General features: G+C 39.4%; 2 protein-coding genes across 2 annotated transcripts; one reads left to right on the forward strand and one right to left on the reverse strand.

Annotated features, from left to right (window-relative positions):
- The first annotated feature begins 8,656 nt into the window (after window positions 1-8,656).
- LOC148013953 (uncharacterized) lies at window positions 8,657-10,989 on the forward strand. Its single transcript, XM_087667424.1, has 4 exons — window positions 8,657-9,217; window positions 9,309-9,507; window positions 9,595-9,863; window positions 9,956-10,989. Exons 2-4 carry the CDS (start codon window positions 9,431-9,433, stop codon window positions 10,987-10,989), a joined length of 1,380 nt encoding a protein of 459 aa, XP_087523550.1. The 5' UTR covers window positions 8,657-9,217; window positions 9,309-9,430.
- A 1,373-nt stretch (window positions 10,990-12,362) lies between these two features.
- On the reverse strand, window positions 12,363-13,025 carry LOC148013954 (secreted RxLR effector protein 161-like). Its single transcript, XM_087667425.1, has one exon. It carries the CDS (start codon window positions 13,023-13,025, stop codon window positions 12,363-12,365), a length of 663 nt encoding a protein of 220 aa, XP_087523551.1.
- Between the last annotated feature and the right edge of the window lie 11,231 nt (window positions 13,026-24,256).

A 24,256-nucleotide genomic window follows, 5' to 3' on the forward strand; every position in this document is an offset into this window, starting at 1 on the left:
TCCATGGGCTAGAGACTATACTGCACAGCCTAGGCCCTATATAGGTTAGAACTTAGAGTTAGAACTCAAAGTTAGAACTCAAATACACTTCTTTTATGTATTTTTAACATTATAAAATTATAAGATTAAACCTTATAATTTTTAAAAACTAATTAGCATGATAAGTTATAAGCTAGAACTTGGAGAAACTTAAAAGTTTGAACTTAAGCTTTAAGGGTTGTTTGATTACAATTGAGGATTTTGGCCCCTAGGTTTTAGCTTACGTTTATGAATTGTGAGTGATTATGATGGCAGTCTCTGCTACTAAACTTTTGACACAAGTATTGAGATTTTACTTGCTTTGAATTTCCACTTTGTTTTTATTTATTAATAAGCTATATTAGTGTGAAATGATATTGTTATGAATGTAGTAATTGGTATTAGTTAATGGAATAAATTTCACTGTTCTTTTAAATTACCATCTACAATACAGGAAAAGTGTTTGAATATAAAAAGATTACACCAATCCAATTTTGTATTATTGGAGAAATTATTATTCATATATATCATTGGTTCATGGTAGTCTAATCTAGCACAACCCTTTTTTTGAAATGCACTTGTTCTTCATGACGTGATTGCTCATGTAGATCATAGACTTTTCATATCCTTATGCATCATAAAGCTTAATGGTCTTGATTTTAATGGTGCCTTCCAATATTGGAGTTTTTTTTATTGAAGCCAAGGGTAGGTTGTATGGACGCTTATTAGTTTTTCTACATCTCGAAATTTGATTTTTTTTTTAAATATTGGAATTGTTATATTGAAGACAAGAGTAGCTCTTATGGATGCTTATTAGTTTTTCTAAAGCCCAAAATGCTAGCTTTGAAGAATGCAAAGGGTGCCCACAGCCCTGCTTGCAACTCAAAGCCTATGCCATGCTCAAATGTAATAATCTACCATATACATGTGAATGTTATTATCTACATAATATCCACATATAAATAGCCCACATGAGGTAATGAACTTTGTAATATAATATAAGGTTATTAATTCCATAAGTAAATCTCTATAGTTGATATTATGTAGCTATGAGATTTTAGAATCCATAAGACAGTAGCTCATTCATTTGTTGATTATTTTCTTAATTCTTCACATAAAGATGTATGATTTAACATGGGCTAACTAGTTGTAATGTAATATTATTTAAGTAAGATGGCCAAGTGGAGTCTCTCTTTGAGAAGAGAACATTGAGGCTTAGAGTGTCAGACAACCATGGATATTTCTCTTTCTCTTTCTCAAAAGACCTCAAAAGTAATGTATTAATCAGCTACTAGAAGACATACTCTCATCATGGAGCATGAATGGAGATTCAATTTTGGTGTATCTTTGTCTTATAGAGTAGATCATTCCTAGAGGATACAAGACAAGTTTAAATTAAGTTCTTCTTTTTTTAAATTTTGAGTAGGTATCATTTCAACATTCTACCATTTTGAATGCTGAAGTTTTAAAATTTTCAAGTGTTTATCCCTACCATTTAGAATATCTAAGTTTGGCATACCTTAATTGATTACATGAATATTATAGGTATAGGTCATCCTAAGAGAGATTTGAGTCAATTGACTCTATCTCTAGCACTTGTGTGAAAGACGAGGTCACTCAAGGAGACTCCACACTTGTAGAAGACTCATCAAGTGCACTTTCATCCACGTTTGACACACCTAGTGCATCTCCTCATGTAAGTGTGAGTTTGGCTCTTAACATGCCTATAGGGGATGAAAGTCAAATTGTGGATTCTTTTGATGATGCTATAAGAAGTGTTGATGGGATTAGAGAGCAATATGTTGTTGATGCAAATCCTACCCTAGATTATGAGGGTAGTGTAATTCAAAAGGTGATAGGACAATGCTCTTACAAAGAGCATTGGGAAGTATATCACCCATGGAGTTATGCATTGCATGATGCTAATGGTAAGTAAATGATATTTTGTAGCTATTGCATACAATTTCAAATGAGTAATGCTTTTGCAATAGTTGGGAGAATAGTACTTCAAAGGCCATCATTATAGACTCATGAGAAATCAAAAGAGCATGAGAAGGACATATTTCTATGGGTTGAAAAAGAAAGGAAGTCTATGATGCCTATGAACTTGCATATTAAGAAGATGGATTATGTTGTAGTAGATAAAAAGGTTTCTCACGTGAAAGTTCTTTTGAAAGTTTTGTATTGCATTGCCATCAGGGATAAGCCTTTGTGTGACTTTCAAAAGGATATAGAGAAATCGACATTCCTTGGAACCCCAAACGTTCCTATTGATCATATATATGCATATGCGTACCCTTCATACCCATCTTCTTTGCTTTTCTTGGAGGCTTGTTATACACACTTTTATGACATGGGTAGAAGTGAAATTATTGAGAGTCAGTTTTTCTCCTTGATGGTAGATGAAAGTACAATTATCTCTAATGACCATCATACGATTGTGGGTTTAGCATATTTGACAAAGAATGGTGATGTATGCAATCGTTTCATAAGATTGCTTCATATAAGCAAAGGAACTCTACCTACTTTATATGATGCACTTTTAGAGTTCTTATGCAATTATGGTTTATCAAAATCAAAGTTAGTGAGTTTTTCTACTCATGGATGCAGTGTCATGATGGGCAATGAGAATATATTGGTTGCACGTTCTGCTAGAGATATACCTCAATTGGTCGGTGTGCATTGCATTGCACTTAGAGATGCTTTGCCACTAAAAGATGCAGTGTGTGCATTTGCTATTTTTTATGTTGTGGAAAAGGTAGTTAAAAAGGCTTATAAATGGGTAAAAATCTCATATAAGAGACATGAAGAGGTAAAGGATCTTGCTTCAAAGTTCCATCTTTCAACACATGCGATTTTGAGAATTCATAACATTTGTTATTTTTCACGTGGGCAAGTGACAAAGAGGAATGTAAGTTTGATGCTAGTTCTCGTAGGAATTTGAATGAGAGATCAGAAAAGTGACTTATATATCCCCTTTATTCAAAGTTGAGTTTTTCTTCATTTATTGGTAGATGTACTTCATCATCTTAATGTTTTGAATTCGAAATTCCAAATTGATCATTTGCATATCACCATAATAGGCATGGAGCTTGTGACTACCATGGATATTCTCCAAGTTCTTTTTCTTACAAATGAGTTTGGTAGAGGTGCTGAGCATATCACTTAGTTTTTTCAACTAGTGAGAGATGGTTGCATGGTAATTTCAAAATGGTATAGAAGTTATAGATAGGCATGCTTTGCATATTGATGTCTTGGGAAATAAAGATACAAACAAGGATCTTATTACATGAGATGCTTGTATTGATGTTGGAAGGCAATTTGTTCATAGAGCTATCACTTCATTACATGCTCGATTTCATGACTTGAGGCTTTTTGAGGCTACCAAAATATTTAGTCCTAGAGACTATCTAGAGGAGGACGCATGTGGTATCTTCAACATGGGTGCGATATGGATTAGGCCATTGTTGGAAAAGTTTGATGATGTAGTCAATGTGAATATGTGTAAATTACAATATGAAGAGTTCATGGTAAAATTGAAAAGAGCATGTCTTGGAAGAAGTATGCATATGACATGTCAGTTTTTTGCACATGATATTGAATGGGATCAGTCCTTTTGTGAGATGAAGAAACTTTGGTGAGCGTGCTTGGTCATTGTTGCAAGCACAATTAATTATGGAAGGGAATTTTCCAAGATGAATCATATCAAGTCAAATGACCACAATCGATTGAGCTTAGAGAATGTTAACAAGCCCACATTTCTTTCTTACAATTGCAAATGAGATACAAGAGAGGTAGATTGGGATGAGATCTACTCTACTTGGGACAACTTGAAGCCTCATCAAGATGTTGATGTCCATACAATAAGTTGGTTATGCTCTGACCATGCTATCTAATTTCTTTTCTTTGTTGACTTGAGGTTTTGAAACTTGTCATTTTCGCATGAAAATCAAATAAAAAAATTGTAGCACAGTTGTTAAATTTTAAAATAATGTGAAATTTTATATCCCACATATTAGTTTGAAACTCCTTGCCAAAGAAGCTTGAGAATAAATTTGATTCCATAATTCATAGAGGCTAGAGACTAAAGCAACCATGCCTGACAATTGCTCCATCTTGGTATCTCTCTCTCTCTCTCTCTCTCTCTCTCTCTCTCTCTCTCTCTCTCTCTCTCTCTCTCTCTCTCTCTCTCTCTCATTAATAATCACTCAGATTTTAAGCACATATCTATGATAAAAATATCCTAAGTAAAGTGTATTTTTTCAAATGTGTTTAGTAAAGCATCTCTCTTGCATAATATTAGATATAACTTTATTGTAAAATAGCAAGAGAAAATATGGACTAGCCCTTCAAAGATGAACATTAATTTCCCGCACTTGCAAATCCTTTCATTTAGGGGTGCCATATTCCGCCAAGCCTTTCCCACCCACATACGTATCCTTTGCATCCGCCTTCTCTACTCTCTTTTGATCCTCCAGCTAGCTGAGATATCTTTGGATCCTCAGAACTGAGCATGGTGATAGGTGTCCTCCTCTGCCTGGAATCACATGGCTACTGGTCTTTAATGAAACCTGTGCAGGCTCTCTTTGTGTGCCAGGTACATTGGCTGCTCTACGAGCTCTCTTCTTCGGGTCCTCAGAACTGAGGATTGCAATAGGTGTCCTCTTCTGCCTTGAATCACATGACCGCTGGCTTTTGATGCAAATTTAGGAAGCTCTCCTTGTCCATCAGGTTTGCTTGCTGCTCTATGAGCTCTCTCAACTTAAAGTCCTTGACATGAGTCTTGAGACGTATTCCTCATATATTGGGTTACCTAGGACCAGGTTGGCACCTCTTTCCTCCAATCGCATTGCAGTTGCCAATGCAGTAACAATTGGTAGTACTGTGCTACCATCCAGGCTAGCCTATTATGGTAATCCACAAGGCGTTGCTGAGGCGTTGCTACACTCTAGCTATATGGCCTCCTACTACAATATGGATATACTCTTGCACCTCTGCTCAGGTGGTCAAGTTACATTCTTGTGACTCTAGGTCAACTTCTGCCCTGTACGTGGTCTATCACATGAATATAGTGACTATTATAGCCTTGAAACTGCATTATTTTAAATGGCCATTTGCTAGGAGTATAGATGGTGGCATCAAGCTACCTTTGGAGCGATGGTGCTACTGCAAGATAAATCTACTTGTTGGCAGTGATACAGTTCTTTACCATGGGGACATGGTTCTCTTTGCTCTCTGAAGCCAAGATCCTGATCACTGTCTAGCATAGAGATTAGTGGATGACACTAGGAGGATTCTATTGATTCAATTTGCTCCAATTGGTTAATGGAAGGTGGGCTGCTACCTTGACTATCACCCCCTGTAAGCATGCTTTACGAGGCCCTTGATGCAATCTTGGTTGCAAGTCACATTTTCTTGGATTCAAATTTTCCAGGCTCTTCAACTGTGGGCATATCGTAGTGGCTGCTACCAGAGCTATCATCTCCATACTATCACCAAGACCTTGATGTATTCTCAGTTGGCAGGCCACCATGATGGCTACTCTACCCATTGCTTCAGCATGTATTCACTGTGAATTGTTTCTGTGCATTACGATCCCCTACTAGCAACACAGTATGTATGGCACATGATTTAAAGAGTTCTATCTTCGCAACTTAGAAAACACGCTTCTCTATGCCACTTGTCCAGTAGATATAGTACAATGGTTGAGTTTACTAATTGTATGAGTCAATGAGTCATGCAAGTATGGTGCTTAAAAGAACTCAATTCGGCCCATGTGTCATGCAAAAAACAACATGATGTGTGCTCATAGGACATCTTTGATATTGTCTTGCCATTGCCCAATTCGGAACAATCATATGTCGCGCAAAGTAGTGCTCAATAGGGTGATGTAATGTAGTCTTCATTGGCTGAAAATCAGCCCATGTATCATTGTGTTGTTATGGCAAGTATGGATCGGTGAAGAATGAAAAAAGAGCAGCCACACAAGCATTCAAGAATATGCAAAAATGGTTAGTGCAAACATTGCAGGATAGCAAATTGGATACTCTATTACCAACTAGGATATATGCGAGCTCTCATTGTGCATCTAGTTCGTATATTGATCTGCCTTCATTGATAGTTCATTTGCTCTTGTGAAGAATCTAGCATGTGTTGAGACAACATGCATGCTAACACAGAAACAAAGAGACAGAGAGATAGAGAGACAACAGTGTACACCAGACGTGATAGGCAAGAATCAGTTGTGAATTAAGCTTGCCAAGGGCAACTATAAGTAGGGAAACAAGAGGCCAAGAATGAACACTTACAGCTCACGTTAAGAATTGGCCTCCTTGCCTACGTGGCAAGGAGGCCCACCCCGAAGGGCCCAGGTGTTTCACCCTCTCACCTGCATTTTACCTCCTACTCTGTCTGAGTATTCCGTTAGCAACGTGCGTTTTACCTCCTGCTCCGTCTGAGTATTCCTTTAGCAACATTGAATGCACCTCCCTCCTCTCTCTCTCATCTACCACATTTCCCTCTACTTATTCCACAATCTCCATATTCCATCTCTCTCCCTCCCTCCCTTTCATCCGCCACATTTCCCTCCCTCTCTATTCTCTCGCAATCCCTACGCCTCCATCTTTTATGTGCACCTCCCAGCCAATACCCCTCTTCCTCTCACAAACGACCGAGAGGTTTGGATTTCCCTCCCTCTCTATTCTCTCGCAATCCCTACGCCTCCATCTTTTATGTGTGTCTCCCAGCCCAGTCCCCCTCTTCCTCTCACAAACGACCGAGAGGTTTGGAGCTGCATTCGAGTTTGTCTGCCCACCACCACAGAGCAAAGGACGTTGGCTGTATAGGTCAGCGTGCTACTGGGACTGCTTGTATAGGTTCCCTTGGTCAATTTTCTTGTCGATGTACTTATAGTCTAGATCAGGCCGTGTTTTCTTTTGCTGTAAGCAATTGTGTTGATTCCCTATAACCTCCTACGATTGAATATGCAGAATATATGGCAGACTATGATGCATAAAGGAGATGACTATTCAGTCCAAAACGCCTTGAATATTGAATATATGGCACCATTAAATCAGATTTAGGGCTATATGCAACTATAGTGCAAATAATGTTTTGCACTATTGATGTACCATTGATTATTCTAGCTATGTATGTAGATCGATTATCACCTATAAGAATGTACGTACTACAAGAACATTATTCCGGTCTTTTACATTGATTTTGAGCTATAAGAATGTATGTTTGTGCTCCTCCATTACATTTTTTATGAGCAATCAAAAAATAAGAATGTAAGTTCTATCCTACTCTATTACATTTGTTATGTGTCTTGAGAATGTATGTATTATAGTCTATAAATTGCATTGAATATACGTTGTAAGAGTGTATGTATTGTGAGCTATAAGAATGTATGTAATGAATGAATATAAGGTACTTGCAAAACTATTAAAGATATATAGCATAAAGTGTGCCGAGTTTTAACTTCATGTCATCAGCTATGACCAATAGATACACCACTATATGTAGCTAAACTACATCAATATATGTATTACAAGAATCAACATTACTCTATCACATAATGGATGCAATTAAAAATGTTTGTACTATAGGAATTTATGCTACTCGATTGCATTGATTTTAAGCTACTATGGTGAAAGGTATATACATAACTATTAATGATGCAAAGCATGAAATGTAATCGAAGTTGTAACTATATTTCATGTACTATGAGCAATAGATACATCACTATATGTAGCTAAACTACATCAATGTATATGCTACAAGAAATAAAGTTCCTCTATTACATTTCGTATTTGCTCATATAAGAATGTGTATTTTATAAGTATTATATTAGGTAACCACAAAATCATTAGTGATGCACAACATGAAGTTCAAAGTTATTAATGTATGACACAAGAGAGAGAGAGAGAGAGAGAGAGAGAGAGAGAGAGAGAGAGAGAGAGAGAGAGAGAGAGAGAGTCGAGCTTGCACTAATGTATTCCTTTTTTACACTACAATAATATGTAAACTAATCATACATTACAAAACAAACAACTTTAGAGGAAAGTAAGATTTAGTCTATATAATAAAATATATTGATGGGATAACTTTGCTTTTGTGCAGATACATAGCCCATATTCTCACTCTCTTCTGCTAAATATGGCAAGCCCACAATCCCTGGCATTGCCTGTCGGCATATTTAGCGCAAAGCATTTACAATGGCAGCTCGTTTATGACGAGAGATCAAAATATAAGGTTTTGAGAAGGGCAATTATTCCATGGTGTCGAGTAAATGATTTTGCACAAGGGGAAGGAAAAAATAATACTTTTCCTACAACTTTCAAAAAGTACTCTCACCATCGACGACAACCAAATGAATTGAAAAAACCATTAGACAACACATGGATAGAGAAGATCACGTAAGTGTATATAATTGTTTTGCTACTTATATTGATTTTCTTATTATTTGTCCACACTTATAGCTACAACATTCATTTCCTACAAAAACAGATTTTGGTGTGCTTATGGTCCTAAGGACACTCGAAATGTGGAGGTTTTATGTCCCAATGACATCTTGACCAGTCAAGGACAACCAAGAAAACGCCGACCACGCAAAACAATGGGACAACTTAACAAGGGTTGTTTGTGTCATTTTATAGTGACTCGCCTATCCCATGACACTAGTTTGGCATTTATCTCATTTATCAATCCGTATCATACTGATGATGCATATATGATTTGTCATGGCATTGCAATGGAGGATTTAAATGTCTATTCACATTCCTTATTTTCCCCATGGATATCACTAGAGAAAAAAATATGGGTGTCCAGTATGTTATACAAAGGTTTTTCACCGCAACAAGTATTGGAGTGTCACATTCAATATGTGCATCAGCGCCAAAGCAACAATCCAAATCATCCTATGGAAAGAGATGACTTTCTCTCCATCCAAGATATTACGAATATATCTAGGAAGCTTGCCATTGACCAATATCAATTACATGACAATGATGTTAAAAGCACAAAGAGATGGTGCATTGAAAACAAGGAAATGACATTTGTGTATCAGGAACAAAATCTTTCTACTAATAAGGATTTCATATTGGGGATTCAAACACCATGGCAACGAGATATGTGTGACAGATATGGAAATGGCAACTTATTAGCAATGGATTCAACATTTGGTACAAACAAGTATAAGGTAATTTATTAATATTATTCTTGCGTACTTATAGTTTTTACTTCTCAAAATTTTATGCTTTTTGCTTATATTTGAAACTTGCATTTGATAGTTCAATTTATACACAATCCTTGTATTTGACTCCCACTGAATGGTGTCCCAATTGCTTGGGTGTTAACCTCAAGTGCAACATTTGAGGTAAACAAATTTTGGCTCACAAAGTTTAGGGATCACATGCTAGATTTTCACAAATCATGGGAGTCAACAGCTTTTTTGGTGGATGATGCTGAAAGAGAGATAGATGCTTTAAGGTACATTTCACATGCATGCGTCCTTTTGGAAAACACTTAATTCATGGACTAAAAGCATTACATTTTTTATGAATGTACTGTGTGTAGGGTTGTCTTTAATTTGCCTATTTATTTGTGCCTATGGCATGTCCGTCATTGTTGGTTAAAGCATATTATTAAAAAAGTTCCACAATGGCCAAAAAGAGCTGCGATTTTTCGAGCTCTAGGCAATATTATGAATATGAAAGGTGAATGCAAGGCAATAAAAGTGGCTATAAAGGAGGAAGCAAGGGATATGATAGATATATTTAAAAAGGAGTTTGCAGATGAGATAACATTCTTGCACTACTTTAAAACATATTGGGAGCCCAAGATTGGTGAGGACTCCTAATTATCTATTTCAGATTACTTTGTTATATTTTCATTTTTATACATATTTTAAATAGTTGTATTATGTGTGTGTTGCAAGGTATGTGGATACGTGCAACACGTACACTTCCACATTCCGGTCAAGACACCAATGGTGCTATAGAGGCATACCATGGCACTTTAAAGTACAAATTCTTAGGTAGCTCAAAGAGATTGACTAGCAGACGAGTGGATTCGCTCTTTCATAAATTGACAAGTTCAGCTCTTCCATATTATTGGTATGTGCAAGCTGTGAAAGAAAGTGGATTTGTGAGAAACAATAACATTGAAAAGATAGTGGCCAACTCATATGAGAGGGCTTTGAAGATTCCAGTCCAGTATGTTAGATTCGAAATGAATGGTGCAAGGGCTTCATGTGTGTATGTAAGAAGCATGTCCAAAGATACTATTGAATACACAGTTTATAATGTGGATTGTCAATGGGCATGTTGTACATGCAAGGGGGCAGAGTTGGGGAACATATGTAAGCATCAAATCAAGGTGCTACTTCTTTTAGGGGTACCGAATACTACAGTGGTGGCACAATGTATGGACTTATATAAAGGCGTGGAAGCAAGAGGAAAATATAAAGGACTTATAAGTAACTCTCATGTGATACAGGATGAGGTTGCACATGATCCTTACACGCCAACCACGCTGTTGGATGTGGATAATCTCCAAGACATGGATACAACTATGATTAATATCTCCCATGAAGACACCCACCCATCCACAGCATTGCAACATCTATGCCACGATGTATGGGATTTGATGGGGGGTGACATGGAGCTTATTTCTGAGGCGTGTTCTTCTATGAAGAAGATGTTGAGCCAACTTCGAGCTCTGAAAGCTCGTAGAGAAGATATGTGCAATACACAAGCTTTTGTGCCCACCAATGATGGATTTGGAAATACCATACAACGAGCTAAGCCTTTCATTGAAAAACGGCTAGCTAAAAGAAGAGTTTCTAGATTGGTAGAATCACCCACAACATCATCATTCATGGCTCCACCCAAAACCAAACGGCCCTCAATGCAAGAGAAGCTTGATACTAGAGCCGATAAAGAAGATGAAGAAGCCCATGCCTTTAGATAGGAGGAATGCTACATTGTTATATTCTTATGGTACTCTTATTAAATTGTGAAATATTTGAGCTTTTATTCTCTATGCCTTTAAGCATGTGTATTAGCCCTATCAAGTTTTAATGAATTATAGTTGTGCATGCATGCGTGTGTGTGTGCGTGAAGTAAGCTTAAAGAGAGAGAGAGAGAGAGGGGGGGATTTTGAGTGTGAGAGAATGAGTGAATGAGAGTAAGCCTAAAAAGTAATATTGAGTGAGAGAGGGGGAGGAAATTTTGAGTGTGAGAGAATGAGTGAATGAGAGTAAGACAAAGTAATATTGAATGAAAGTAATATTTGATGCTAGCATTTTCATTGAGCTTGCGACGTGATCTCTCTCGCTCTCTTTCGCTCTCTCTCAAAAATGTTTGCGAAAAATGCTGCGCTTGGGTTTTCCCTTATTTACCCCCTTTGCCTAAGTTCCATAAGTTACTTCCCCCCAAAGTCACACATCATGTCAGTTGCAAAATAGACTTAACAAGTTCTACTCCTAACTTAACCACAAAGTTTAGTTCTTGATACTTAAAACTTCTTGTAAAATATGTCAGTGTATTGATTCAGTCACCCATAATCATATCTCGTTATGTCCTATAGGTAGTGTATAAAACTTTAGAAGGTACGGATAATCATTTACTTTGAGACCTTAGACCAACATTCCCGTATTACAATGCATCTATTTCCATGTTTAAAAGTACATGTATCTTTGCGGGAACAAGATTTTGCGGGAAAGATAGAAGAATTAGCGAGAAAGGTCGGGAAGGTGCCCAAGAGGCTATTGTACGAGAGGTGCAAGTATTGGAGAGATTGGAGGAGAGAGAGACTAGATGTGCTATATTTTTTAAAACCCTTCTACTACAAATTGCATCCAAATATACTATTTGGAAGACTCGAAAGAAACTATTTGGAAATGTGGCAGATGAGAGAGAGAGAGGAGGGAGGTGCATTCAATGTTGCTAAGGGAATACTCGGACGGAGCAGGAATGGGGCGGGGTGGGACCAGCATCATTCCGTCTCGAGGAGATAGAACGGTGGTGAGAGTACCGGGAGAGGGTGAAACACCCGGGCCCTTCAGAGAGAGAAAAGATGGTGGGCCTCCTTGCCACGTAGGCAAGGAGGCCGATTCTTAACATGAGCCAACACTTACAATGTCCTGAAGAAGGTTCTAGAAGATCTAAAGTTACCGCTGAATTTATTAAGTTACTATTGCACCACACACCCCTCTAAGTTGATAATTCAGATTGCAGAGGGTTTTAAACCAAGTTTCTGATAGCTCTCTAGATGTTTGGCTTTAGGAATAGACTTGGTAAGGAAATCTGCTAATTGCTAATATGTACGAACATGGGTGAGCTCTATGTTGCCATCTTAAATAATTCCCTGATGAACTGAAGCTTCATTGCTATGTGTTTGGTTTTTTCAGAGTGTTTGAGATTACTTGCAAGCATGATGGCTGACATGTTGTCACATAAAAGTAGGAGAGGTTGATTTGTAAAGAGGGTGGTTTCCATCAGAAAGTGTTTGAGCCAGATTCCCTCTTTCAATGCAAGTGTCATAGCCACATATTCAGCTTCTGTTGAAGAAAGAGTTACTCGGTCTTGTTTCTTACTTTGCCATGAAATTGAGCCTCCGGCTAAAAGATAGACATATCCTGATGTGGATTGCAGCGTCTCTAGATCACCCCCCCAATCTGCATCAGAGTATCCGACGAGGAAGGGCGATGGCAAAGGTTGGGCTACATAGAAACAAATACCATAGTCCTTGGTGTGCTGTAGGTAGCGCATCAGTCGCTTCAAGTGTTGAATGTGAATCAGACCAGGTGCTTTCATATAGCGAGAGAGAAGATTAGTAGCAAAGCCAATGTCAGGTCGTGTACAAGCTAACAAATAACGGATGCCCCCAAGGATGCTAGCATATGGAAAAGACTGGAGCTCATCAGGGAGAGTTATGTTTGCATCAGGTTGCTTCAGCTTCAGGGAGGTGGGGAGAGGAGTCTCCACTCCTTTGCAGGAAGACATGTTGAACTTCTTTAAGAGAGAGTGGATGTAAGTTTGCTAGCTGATCCGAATAAGACCTTTTGAAGGAACTTGAAGCACCTGAATCCCAAGGCAATAATGAAGGGTGCCCATATCAGTCATGGAGAAAGAAGCATGAAGTTCGCCTTTTGCTGTGTCAATAGCAGACTGAGTGTTGGAGAGGATAAGTATATCATCCACATAAATGGCTAGGAAGAGCAACACATTAGTAGTATGGCGGCTGTAGACATTAGCATCTGATTGAAAATGAACATAACCCAGGGAAATCATGGACTGATGGAAGCGAAGATACCATTGCCTGGGAGATTGTTTTAGCCCATAAAGGGCCTTGAGAAGCCTGCAAACATAATCAGGATGCTTAATTGATGTATAACCTCCATCTAGTTGTGACATGTAGATCTCTTCCTGTAAATCGCCATTTAAGAAGGCCGTGCGGACATCCATTTGATGTAGAAGGAAGCCGAAGAGGGCTGCGATGGCAATGAAAACTCGAAAAGATGTGATACGAAGTACAGGAGAGAAAAGGTTTCAGAGTAGTCCGTGCCTGGTATTTGAGTGAAGCCACGTGCCACAAGTCGGGCTTTGTAGTGAGAGACGCTACTATCAGCATGGAGTTTCTTGCGGAGGAGCCATTTGCACGACACCAACTTTTGATTGGAAGGAGTTCGAACCAACTGCTAGGTGCCATTATCCATAAGGGATTGATATTCGGACTCTGTGGCTTGCCACCATGAGGAAGCTTCAGGACCAGATAGTGCCTCTTCTAAGGAGATTTCATCAATCATTTCAGCGACCAGCAGTAGGCTGTCAAGATCACCTGAGAAAGCCTGGAGCACTTGAAGATAAAGGGCATCAGCTGTAGCTACATCGGGAAAGGATGCTCCATTAATGCATTCGTCAATAATTGGCGTGGTTGTGGTGGAAGGATCCACTAGCATGGAGTGGTGGTTGTTCTCATAGATCTCTTTGAGAGATCTTGCCTTCGAAGACTTGGAAGGTCGAGAGGGTGGTGAGGGTCCTAGCAGGGAGGGTTGATGAATGGGTTCCACTGGCACATATGGGTTGGTGGAAGTAGTGGAAGACGGAGGAGCTGAGCTGGATGGAGTGGTGTGTGCTGGAGAAGATGACTTAGCTGTAGGTGCAACAAGCAGTGGGTTTGGGTTATTAGGAAATAGATAGGTTTTGGTTTTCCTCCCTAGTGACCAAGGAGGAGCACTCGGTGGTATAGGAGTGCCAATGGGTGCTGGAGAAGAGGGTAGCTGCTGAATGGGAGGGGCCTGAGGTTGAGCGGGCAGGGGCATATGTCTGAGAACATCCTCTTCCTCCCATTCTATGCGTGGGACATTTGAAGTTGAAGGCTCTGCTGAGTCACAAGGTTTTGCTGGATGGGTAAGCTGGGGAGGAGAGGTGATCCCCTGCTGAGGACTAATCAGTGAAGATCCATCAAAATAAGCATAGCGGGCAAAGTGAAATTTCTTATGCTGAGGGTCATACAACCTGTAGGCCTTCACTCCCAGCCGATCCCCATAGCCAACAAACACCATCTTAATGGCTTTAGCATCAAGCTTATGCCTTAGTGAAGTAGCCTGTACTGGATAGGCCGAGCATCCAAAGACACGAAGGTGCTCCAATGTAGGAATCTTGCCAAACCAATGGTAGTATGGGGTGAACTGAGGATCAATGGCATCTGGGATCCGATTTTGTAGGTAGCAAGCAGTAGCAATTGCTTCCTCCCAGTATGGATTGGAGAGGCCTGCCGTGAGAAGCATAGCTCAAGCAGCAAAAACTAGTGTACGATTCTTTCTCTCAGAAATGCCATTTTGTTGAGGTGTGTAGGGAGTTGTGTATTGCTGATGGATACTTGCATCCTTGCAAAACTTCTGAAATGCATTGGACACATATTCCTCTCCATTATCTGACCGGAGAACCTACATCGGGAGATCATGCTGACACATAACAAGTGTGCAATACTCTTTGAAACATGTGAGAACCTGGAACTTTTGCTTCAAGAAATAGAGCATGGTGTATCTGCTGAAATCATCAATGAAAGTAAGAAAATAAATTGACCTTGTAAGAGAGGTTGACTCCATGGGCCCACATAAATCACTATGGACCAATTGGTTCAGTTGAGAAGAGCGAGACTGAGATCGTTGAAAGGCTTTGTGAGTGGCTTTTCCCATGAGACAACCTTCACATAGGTCTATAGAGGAAAGGTTTGGAGGTAAGCCTGAGCATAGTCCATGCTTTGCCATGCATTGTAGTGTGTGACCATTTATGTGTCCTAGTCTGTAATGCCACATCAGCGTAGACATTGCTTTGGTTGAATATAGTGTGATGGTTGAGGTCGAGGCTATAACAGCATTATTTCTTGATGGTGTAAGCTTGATAGGGTATAGCCGATTCTTTTGAGGAAGCTTGAGGATTTCAAACTGGCCATTAGGTAGGGTAAAGTGAATGACACAGAAGTCATGAAAGAATTCGATAGAAGAGCCTGTGGATGTGGCTGCAATAACTGACAATATATTGCGTTGGAGACCTGGGATGTGGTAGATATCACAAAGGATAATTGCAACCCCACTAGGTAAGGTAACATGAAGATTGCCTAGCCCTATGGCATGAAGGCAATGATTATCCCCAAGGTAGACTTGTACATGGCGGGTGAGGGTTTTGTAATCATGTAGCCAATAAGAATTTGGTGTCATATGATGCGTTGCACCAGTATTAAGAAGCCATTCTGCTGGTGTATCTGTAGAAGTGTCAAGAAACCCAGCAGAGTTCATCATAGAATTAAAGAGTTGCAGAGACTCCATACCGTATTGGCTGAGTGCTGGTACTTCAATATGCTGAAGTTGTGATCTGGGACAACGGTCATTCTGTTGTTGATCTCATTGTTTAGTGCGGCATTCATGCACAAGGTGGCCTTGGCGACCACAATGGCTGCAGGTTTTAGTAGCAGTGGGGTTATTTGCTGGACTTCTTGTATTGTTGAAGCGACGAAAGGGCCGCCGTCTAAATGTCGATTGACGCTGCACATATTGTGAAGAGGGTATGGCTGTTGAATTTGAACTGCCGCGCATTGCGTCCTCTTGTAGAATACGAACGATCAAGGTTTCAATTGTTAGACCTACTACTAAAGCCTGGATAGTGATGAAGGGTCGCCAGGAGGACAGTAATGCAGCTAGGAGAAGCATGGCTTGGAGACTATCATCCAATTGAAGGGCATACAAAAGTGCACTATCTAATAATGTGTGCCAATCATCAAGGAACTTAGAGGTGTCTTGCTTTTCAGAGAGGACAGCAATGAGGAGCTTTTTGAGTGCCATGACACGGGTAATTAGGTCCTCCTGATGATAGGTTGAACAGAGGAAAGCCCAGATCGCAAGAGAAGATTGGCAAAGCCGGACCATCTGAACTTGGCGGTCACCAAGGTGCAACATCAGTTCAGATTGGGCTTGCAGGTCTTTGGCGAGCCAATCAACAGCATTGGGCGTAGCAAGTTTGGGGGTTGTGCCGCTCACTATGTCCCAAAGGTCTGCTCGCTTGAGCAGGAGGGTAACCTGGGTGGCCCAAGTCAGATAATTGGTGCCTGAGAGCTTATCTAGTTGATAGCTCCTAACAATGGAAGGAATGAGAGAAGCAGCGGCTGGTGTTGGCTGGGTCATGCTGGTTGTTCGGATCAACTAGCAGGCTCAAGCAGGAGCAACGCAAGAGAGGATAAGGGTGATGGGATGAGCGTGCTCTATTGCTCTGATACCATGTTGAGAGAATAGGCACGCTAACACAGAAACAGAGAGACAGAGAGACAACAGTGTACACCAGATGTGATAGGCAAGAATCAGTTGTGAATTAAGCTTGCCAAGGGCAACTATAAGTAGGGAAACAAGAGGCCAAGAACGAGCAGTTACGACGTCCAGAAGAAGGTTCTGGAAGATCTAAAGTTATCGTTGAATTTATTAAGTTACTATTGCGCCACAGCATGACCCCAAAGCTGAGCGCAACTGTGCAGGATCCCCTCTAGTCCCATTTCTGTATTCTTTTAAGATAACTATCTCACTCTTGGATAATAATCTCAGTGTGATGGCTAGTTATCCAAGATAGAGTAATGATCTTGAAAGACTGTTATATTCTTGATTGGTATGATGTAAATTCAAATCCATGATGTCCTTTGCCAACCAAAGGCTAATCTAATGCATTGTGCCAACACATGAATATCATGTACCTCTCATAGAGGAAATTCAAAAACAAAGGATTGGAATACCATGTGTTCGGCTTTGTATACTCGATGGTTTTACTCACAGTAGCCTCCAATGGTGTGATCCTTTTTATTGCCTTTGTAGGTACACAATTTAAGACATGATTTCCACTAAGACATGATGTTAATGTATATCCTTCACTAAGAAATGTTATGTCACAACACTTGTTTCTAAGTATGTTATCCCTTCATTAGTCATTTCACCTTAAGCAACACTACTCCAAGTGTACTTTGGCTACACGATGACATCTGATGGATGATTAAAAGCTCACATTTTTCTCTCTTCAAGGAGATCATTTCTATGAGTGCAGTCCCAAGCCAAGGGAGGTTATTATTATCTTTGAAGAGCTTATTGTTGTGAGTTGTTGGCATCCCAAAGGAGTAGATATGGGAGGATATTTTGGAGTATGAGTAGCTTGTTGATGAGGAGTTGGAGGTGACTATTCATAGAATACATGACAAATTGAGGCATGTGTGCCCACATGAGGGATCTTCCTGAGATCCACATGTAGGACAATGAGCACACAGGTTTTAATCTTAGTCTCTCTAAAGAATATATATTTCTTATCTATTTGTTTAAAAGTACACCATTTCCTAAATCGTAACTTATGGATCTAACTAGATGCCTATTCCAGAGTCACTTAGCATGACACAATAAGATCCTCCTCTATGCAATATGTCACGAGAGAAGATCATGCTACATGGTAGGAATGTTTCTATGGCTATAAATGTATAGTGTTATGAATAATATTTTCTAAATATCTTTTTGTGTATCCATGTGTATAGTGAGCTTTCCCAATCACGAGGATGACGGCAGACCTCAATCACCCTAGATATGGCTATGACTGTGACACTCTCTTTGCTAACTCCCCATACATCTACCACACCCTTGCCACAGGCCTCTATTGAGCTTTGAGCACCATTTAGTATCCACATCGACTTATATGGAGTCACATGGGACATTGATGCAGATGGGTGGATCCTACCCCTTAGAGGTGGACAAACATTTTATTAGTGCCATAGACATTTAGTGGATCTTTACATGCCTTGATTCCACATAGGTTGAGTACACATCACATGAGCGATTATCGAGGATATTCCTCTCACATAACCCAGACGCAAGAGAGAAAGGAGTGCCATAAAGATGTATGACTTTGCTAAAGTGAAGAAATCAATTTAATAAAACCACTAATGTATGGGCACAAACTTGAAAGTCTTAAGTTCAATATTTGAAAATCTCTACACAAGGATTTTTAGACAAAAAAATATGTCCTATCGTTTTGACAAGGGCAAATCTTCAATATTCGTGGTTCGTTTTTTGGAAAAATCTCCGCTTCTTCAATAGGCCTTAGGCCACTTGTCTCTAACTTTATATTGGGTGTGACCCTCCTCTCTCTTTACACTAGCAATTTTACAAAAAAGAGAAGGTCCCTTATTCCTTAAACCTTGAGGTTTATATACATTTCCCTCCCCTTCATGTCATTAGTTTCTAACAAATTAGAGATTTTCTTTTTGTTTAAATTATTGAAAATCATTAAGGCTTTTCTTATTTTTTAATGTATTTTATTTGAAAGCGGGCCGCCTCCTACTAGAGAAACTATCATGTTGAGAGTGTGATGATGACTCATAGCCTTTTACTTGTAGAGTCACCCTCTTATTGTCGATAGAAATTGCATTCTTATCTTCTATCTCACCATTTTCCATAATACTTTCTTGTTCAAACACTAAATCTATTCATATGGGTAAGCAATGGAATACCTTCTTTTGAGTAGGAAATTTAACCAATGATGGGTTATTTGGATGATCATTCGTACTATTTCCAACTTGTCCAAACTTTTTCTAATCCCATCTATATAATTTTCCTTCATCATCATGTGCCATTGTATGCATTTAGCCCCTAGGCACATTGACTATTTGGTGAAGAGGATTGGAAAGCATCATTACAATTTCATTTGGCACAATTGTGTATCTTTCAGATGGCACAATCCAATTTGCAGCAACACCATTATAAGTTTGATCTTTTGTGTTTACACTACGCCTTCCCATCTTTGTTGTGCAACTCTATGAGTGGGTTCGCTATGGCTGCAGAAAAATTCTTTAGGACTCTTATACCATAAGTGCTCCATGGACAATAATTGCTTCAAAGGAAACATTTGCTATGGTAGTTGAACTCCCTCATTGTCAGAGATCATTGAACAACTGATCTCCAAAAAATCTCTTTCAATGAGCAACTTTGAGTCAGCTTTCATGCATTTAGATCCATTCTAAATTGGGACTCTAATGCCATGAGAAATTGTAGATACTGGATGATGTATATGCAAAAAAAAAAAAAGAACTAGCACATGTAATATTTTGAATCTGCATATCTACATCCTCCATTCTAATTCCCCATGATGGCATTGTTCAAGATTATTCCTTATTTCTATACTCCTCAATTGCTTCTATAGAACGGGTACTAAGAGCAACATCAAAAGTGGAACATATCTCCCTGTCATTGGCTAATGGTAATTCTTGCAAGCCTTCTCATTGTTCTTATGTATAAGACAAATGTGATAAGATCATATTCTTATCATTCATAAACATGTCAATAGTTATCTCATCTTTCTTTGAACCAACAAGATACCACATTCATACGACCAGTTCAAGTTGACTTCATAGTAACAAGTTACCCCATGCAATGCCAATGATGACTCACATACAACTTTGAGAGATTTTGTCCATCCTTTATTAAGAGAGGTACATCTACTTCCATTATAGTCCCTTTCAAATGTACTTTCACATGTGAAATGAGCTGCTCGAGCAAGAGCAATCTTCACCTTCTCTTTATTCACATTTCAAATTTGTAACAATGCCTCTTTCTCAGTGTTAGAGTTGTTACCTTCCTATCATCGCAAATCTTGATCCCTTTAAAACTCTAATTGTATATGGATCTCAACTTGTTGTAATGTGAAAAGCTTTCCATTATGATATACCATGGCAATGTTACATGTGCTAGAGCATTGAGATACATATAATTCATAGAACTTCCATCCAAACGTGAAATCTTGCCCAATCATAGCACAAATTTCCTTATGTGATTGTCAAGAAAAGTAGCTTTAAAACCTCTTTCTTATCTTTGGAAGAGTATATTTTATTACTTATGTACATATTCTTGATCAGCTGTGCTGCAATGTGTCCTGTCTGAAGAATATGCTTTGAATATGAATTGTGTGCTCCATCACATACAATTTGAGAAGAAGTGCAAAGTTGGAACTCATGCCATGCAATACATAAAAAGATGAATGAATGCAATGAGAAAGATTGTGCCTAGCCTGTCTACACGAAGTGCCAATGCATCATACAAGATGCAAGCACAATTCCCTCATTAGTTTGAATTCTTAACCTCACCTCTCATTGCATAGTGAAAGAAAAGCAATTGTACTCCTCTTCTTCCACCAAAATATCATGGACACTCAAAAAGATAGTTGGTCCTCATGATGTTGACCAAGGTAGAAATCCCACCTCACAACTACAGGAGTCCTTCATGACTCTCAAACTCACCCAACCATCTTTCCCTTTTAGGTAGAGGTTCCTAATTTCGTGATAGATATCTCAACTCTAGTGTGTGCAAAGAATAGTGTTTGCACAATAAAAGGTACTCTGCAAAGTGCATGTGCATCTAAGATTTAGTGCATATAGCTGTAGCAGGAATCATGTTGTGCTAGTGCTCAAAGATGGTGCAATAAGTGTAGTAACTCAATCAATGGCATGAAACTAATTGAAGAAAATTAGGAGACAACCCTCAAGTGTAGTGTATCTAATGTGTGCAATGTGAAGTGTTTGTGAATCCATGATTCATGTGATAAGTAAGAGTATCAACAAGAACTTGTTTTAGGACATCTTATAGCTACAATCAAAATACAACTCCAAATTTTCCAAGAAAACACAAATCTTTGTCAAAAAATTCAAGCTCTCAAGCATAAAATATGACAAAAATAATGTAAAAAACAATCCTAGTCTCATCCAACGCAAAATACTTAACTGGAAATCAACAAGACAAACAATCACGTAAACAATTAAACAAAAAAAAAATCCTACCTATGAGATGTTTTACAAGGGATTTTTGGTTTACGTGAAAATGTATAACATATTTAGCCCTCCTAGTAGTTTGCAAGCATTTATGTGAAGTAGTAGATTTCATAAAGTGATGTCACATCAATCATCCATTCTATTTTATCATTCTTTTGCCCTTCTTATTTATATTTGGTTCACTCTTCCAACTTAATTATAGTCAATATTGACACATACTTCTTCAATCTATACCCATTGATACTTTGTTTATGTGCTTTTCCATCTAAGTCTTCTAATACATAAGTTCCATTTATGTATGTTTTAGTCACTCTAAATGGTCCCTTCCATTTAGTCTAAAACTTCTTTTGAAATGTGTGATCCAACTTACTATTATATCTTTAAACTTATAAGTATCCTTTTTTTTGCTTTTTTTCGTGATTTTTTATTAAATATTTGAAAATTTCTTTCTTAACTTCTTTCATAGTAATCACATGCCTCTTACTTGTTCACTTGCGCTTCTTGCCATTGCAACAATCTCTCTTTCAAATAATCTTGATCCTCATCCTCGCTCACCATTTCAAGCATCATCCTCAAAGTAGGTATTTCTACCTCTATAGGCAATAAAGTTTCTCCTCCATGAATCATCTTATAAGGAGAAAACCAATACTCTCTTTCTTGGATAAACAATAAGCCCACAATGGACTCAGAAGTTCAATATCCCATGCTTGAGGATGATCTGTTGTCATCTTTAATAACATCCTTATTAGCTCACCATTGAATTTTCTTTCAAGCCATTACATTGAGGATAATAGAGTAAAGTAAATCATTTTGTTATCTTTATTCTTTCACAAAGATAGTTTAATCGCATACCTCTTGCTTGTTCAGTTGTGCTTCTTGCCATTGCAATAATCTCTCTTTCAAATGATCCTTATCCTCAACCTCACTCAACTCTTCAAGAATCCTCCAAGCAAGTATTTCTACCTCTATAGGCAAGAAGGCTTCTCTTCTATAAACCATCTTTTATGAACTAATGAATGACTCCTTATATTAAAATTACTCAAGCTCAACAATCCACTTCATAACTCTCCTTAAAAGATTTGAGTTATTTATCAATTCTCCTTTGAAACTAGGTCCCCTATTAGATAGAATTTCTAAGGGCATCCCAAACTTACAACATCACTACAAGATATAGACCTTATAGCGACGTTTAAAGCGACGAAAATACAAACAACAAAATTTGCCCCCGTCGTCGCAAAAAGCGTCGTTATTGACGACGCCATGGAATCGTCGCTATTTGCGTCGCTATATGCGTCGCATTTGCGACGCATATAGCGACGCAAATAGCGACGGTTACAGAGAATTTGAGACGCTGATAGCGACGACAATAGCGACGCCTGCAGTAAATTTGCGACGCAAATAGCGACGGTAACAGAGGAAAAAAAAATTTTGTGGCAGGGCAGCAAGCTGCCCTGCCACATATAGCACTGTGTGCTGTATGAGAGCCATACAAAATATTTTCTGCACTGCTGCATACAAAGCGTTTGCAAACAAAAAGAATCTATACTGAAATCATAAAACTGATAGATGAAATAAATACATGATATCGCATAAAATGCGATTGGTACAATCATAAAACAATATCACTAATACATAGAAAATGTCTACATAGATCGGGCGACTAAAAACTAAAGGTATGTGAGCGCTAAGGATCCGAGGGCGAGCTACAAATCGTCGTCCCCCGAAAGCTCGTCCCTCTGCAAAGGAGCATCAAACGGATTCTGCAGAAAAAGAAACAACATATCAATCCACCATACAATAATGCATTCAAATATCTCATGGTAACTACGGACATGAAAGATGAGAGACTTACTGGGCCGCCGCGTCTGTACAATCGGTCGATCAATGATCTGAGACCGTGCCTCTCTGCATATTGAGTCTCAAGGCCTTGCGGATCACGATTTGTAATGGAGTGCTGCAAAGAAAACAAAATGCTAACTGTTAGAAATATGATTGTCAGTACAAATAATATCTCAAAAAAACAAATAAGCAAAACAAAAGAGAAACTTACAAAGTCCTCCAAATATGTCCTGTGGCCGCCACTCCCAAGATGATGTACCGATCCGGCCTCGATTCGTGCCCTCGCCGCCTCCCGCTGCTGACTCCAACGTCCTGGCGAATTTGTAGCCTCCTCCCTCAGTCGGCGCCAGTCCTCTGCATCTAACCACTCGGGCTTTGGAGCCCCACTCTTTATTGCCTTGCGTGCGTCGGATCGTCTATGTGACATGTATGCACGCATGCAATCCATCATCCAGCCTGTAGAGAATCTATCCACTGCGGCTGGCACCGGGAACTCCTCATGCAAGGATGCTACTATGTACTCCTTGCTCCCCTCCGGTATGTTCCTCCAATGATCCAGGACGTTGTGCCGAAAAACTTGTTGGCACAACTCCCTCATGCGAGCTATCACCCTCCTCCCCTCATCATTCATGATGATAGCTCCTGACCTGCCATCCACTAGGTATCCATAATCCCTAGGAGTGTGCCTCGTATGGGCCCTCTCCCATCTCCGTCCACGCTCCTGGGCATATCCAGGAGACCCCTGAACATCCGGTGTACCGACGGGGGTACCCTCTCCCGGAGTGCCACTGAAAGGGGTGCCACCAGAGGGGGTGCCACCAAAAGGAGTGCCACCAGAGGGGGTGCCACCAAAAGGAGTGCCACCAAAAGGCGTGACATCTGCCGATGGCTGCGCAAAAGCCGGAGTAACTGGAGTGGACGTCCCCACAGGTGTGACAAATCCTGGAGGTGACCGAGCTCTAGCTGAACGACGAGACGGAGACACCGCGTCCGTGTCTCCACAGCAGCACCCCCCTGATCCTCCTGCAGTCGCAGTCCCTCCCTCTGGCCCAAG

Source organism: Lygodium microphyllum, chromosome 25 (genome assembly GCF_053477565.2).
Source record: "Lygodium microphyllum isolate KBCC chromosome 25, Lygodium_microphyllum_v1.1.10, whole genome shotgun sequence".
Lineage (NCBI taxonomy): Eukaryota > Viridiplantae > Streptophyta > Polypodiopsida > Schizaeales > Lygodiaceae > Lygodium > Lygodium microphyllum.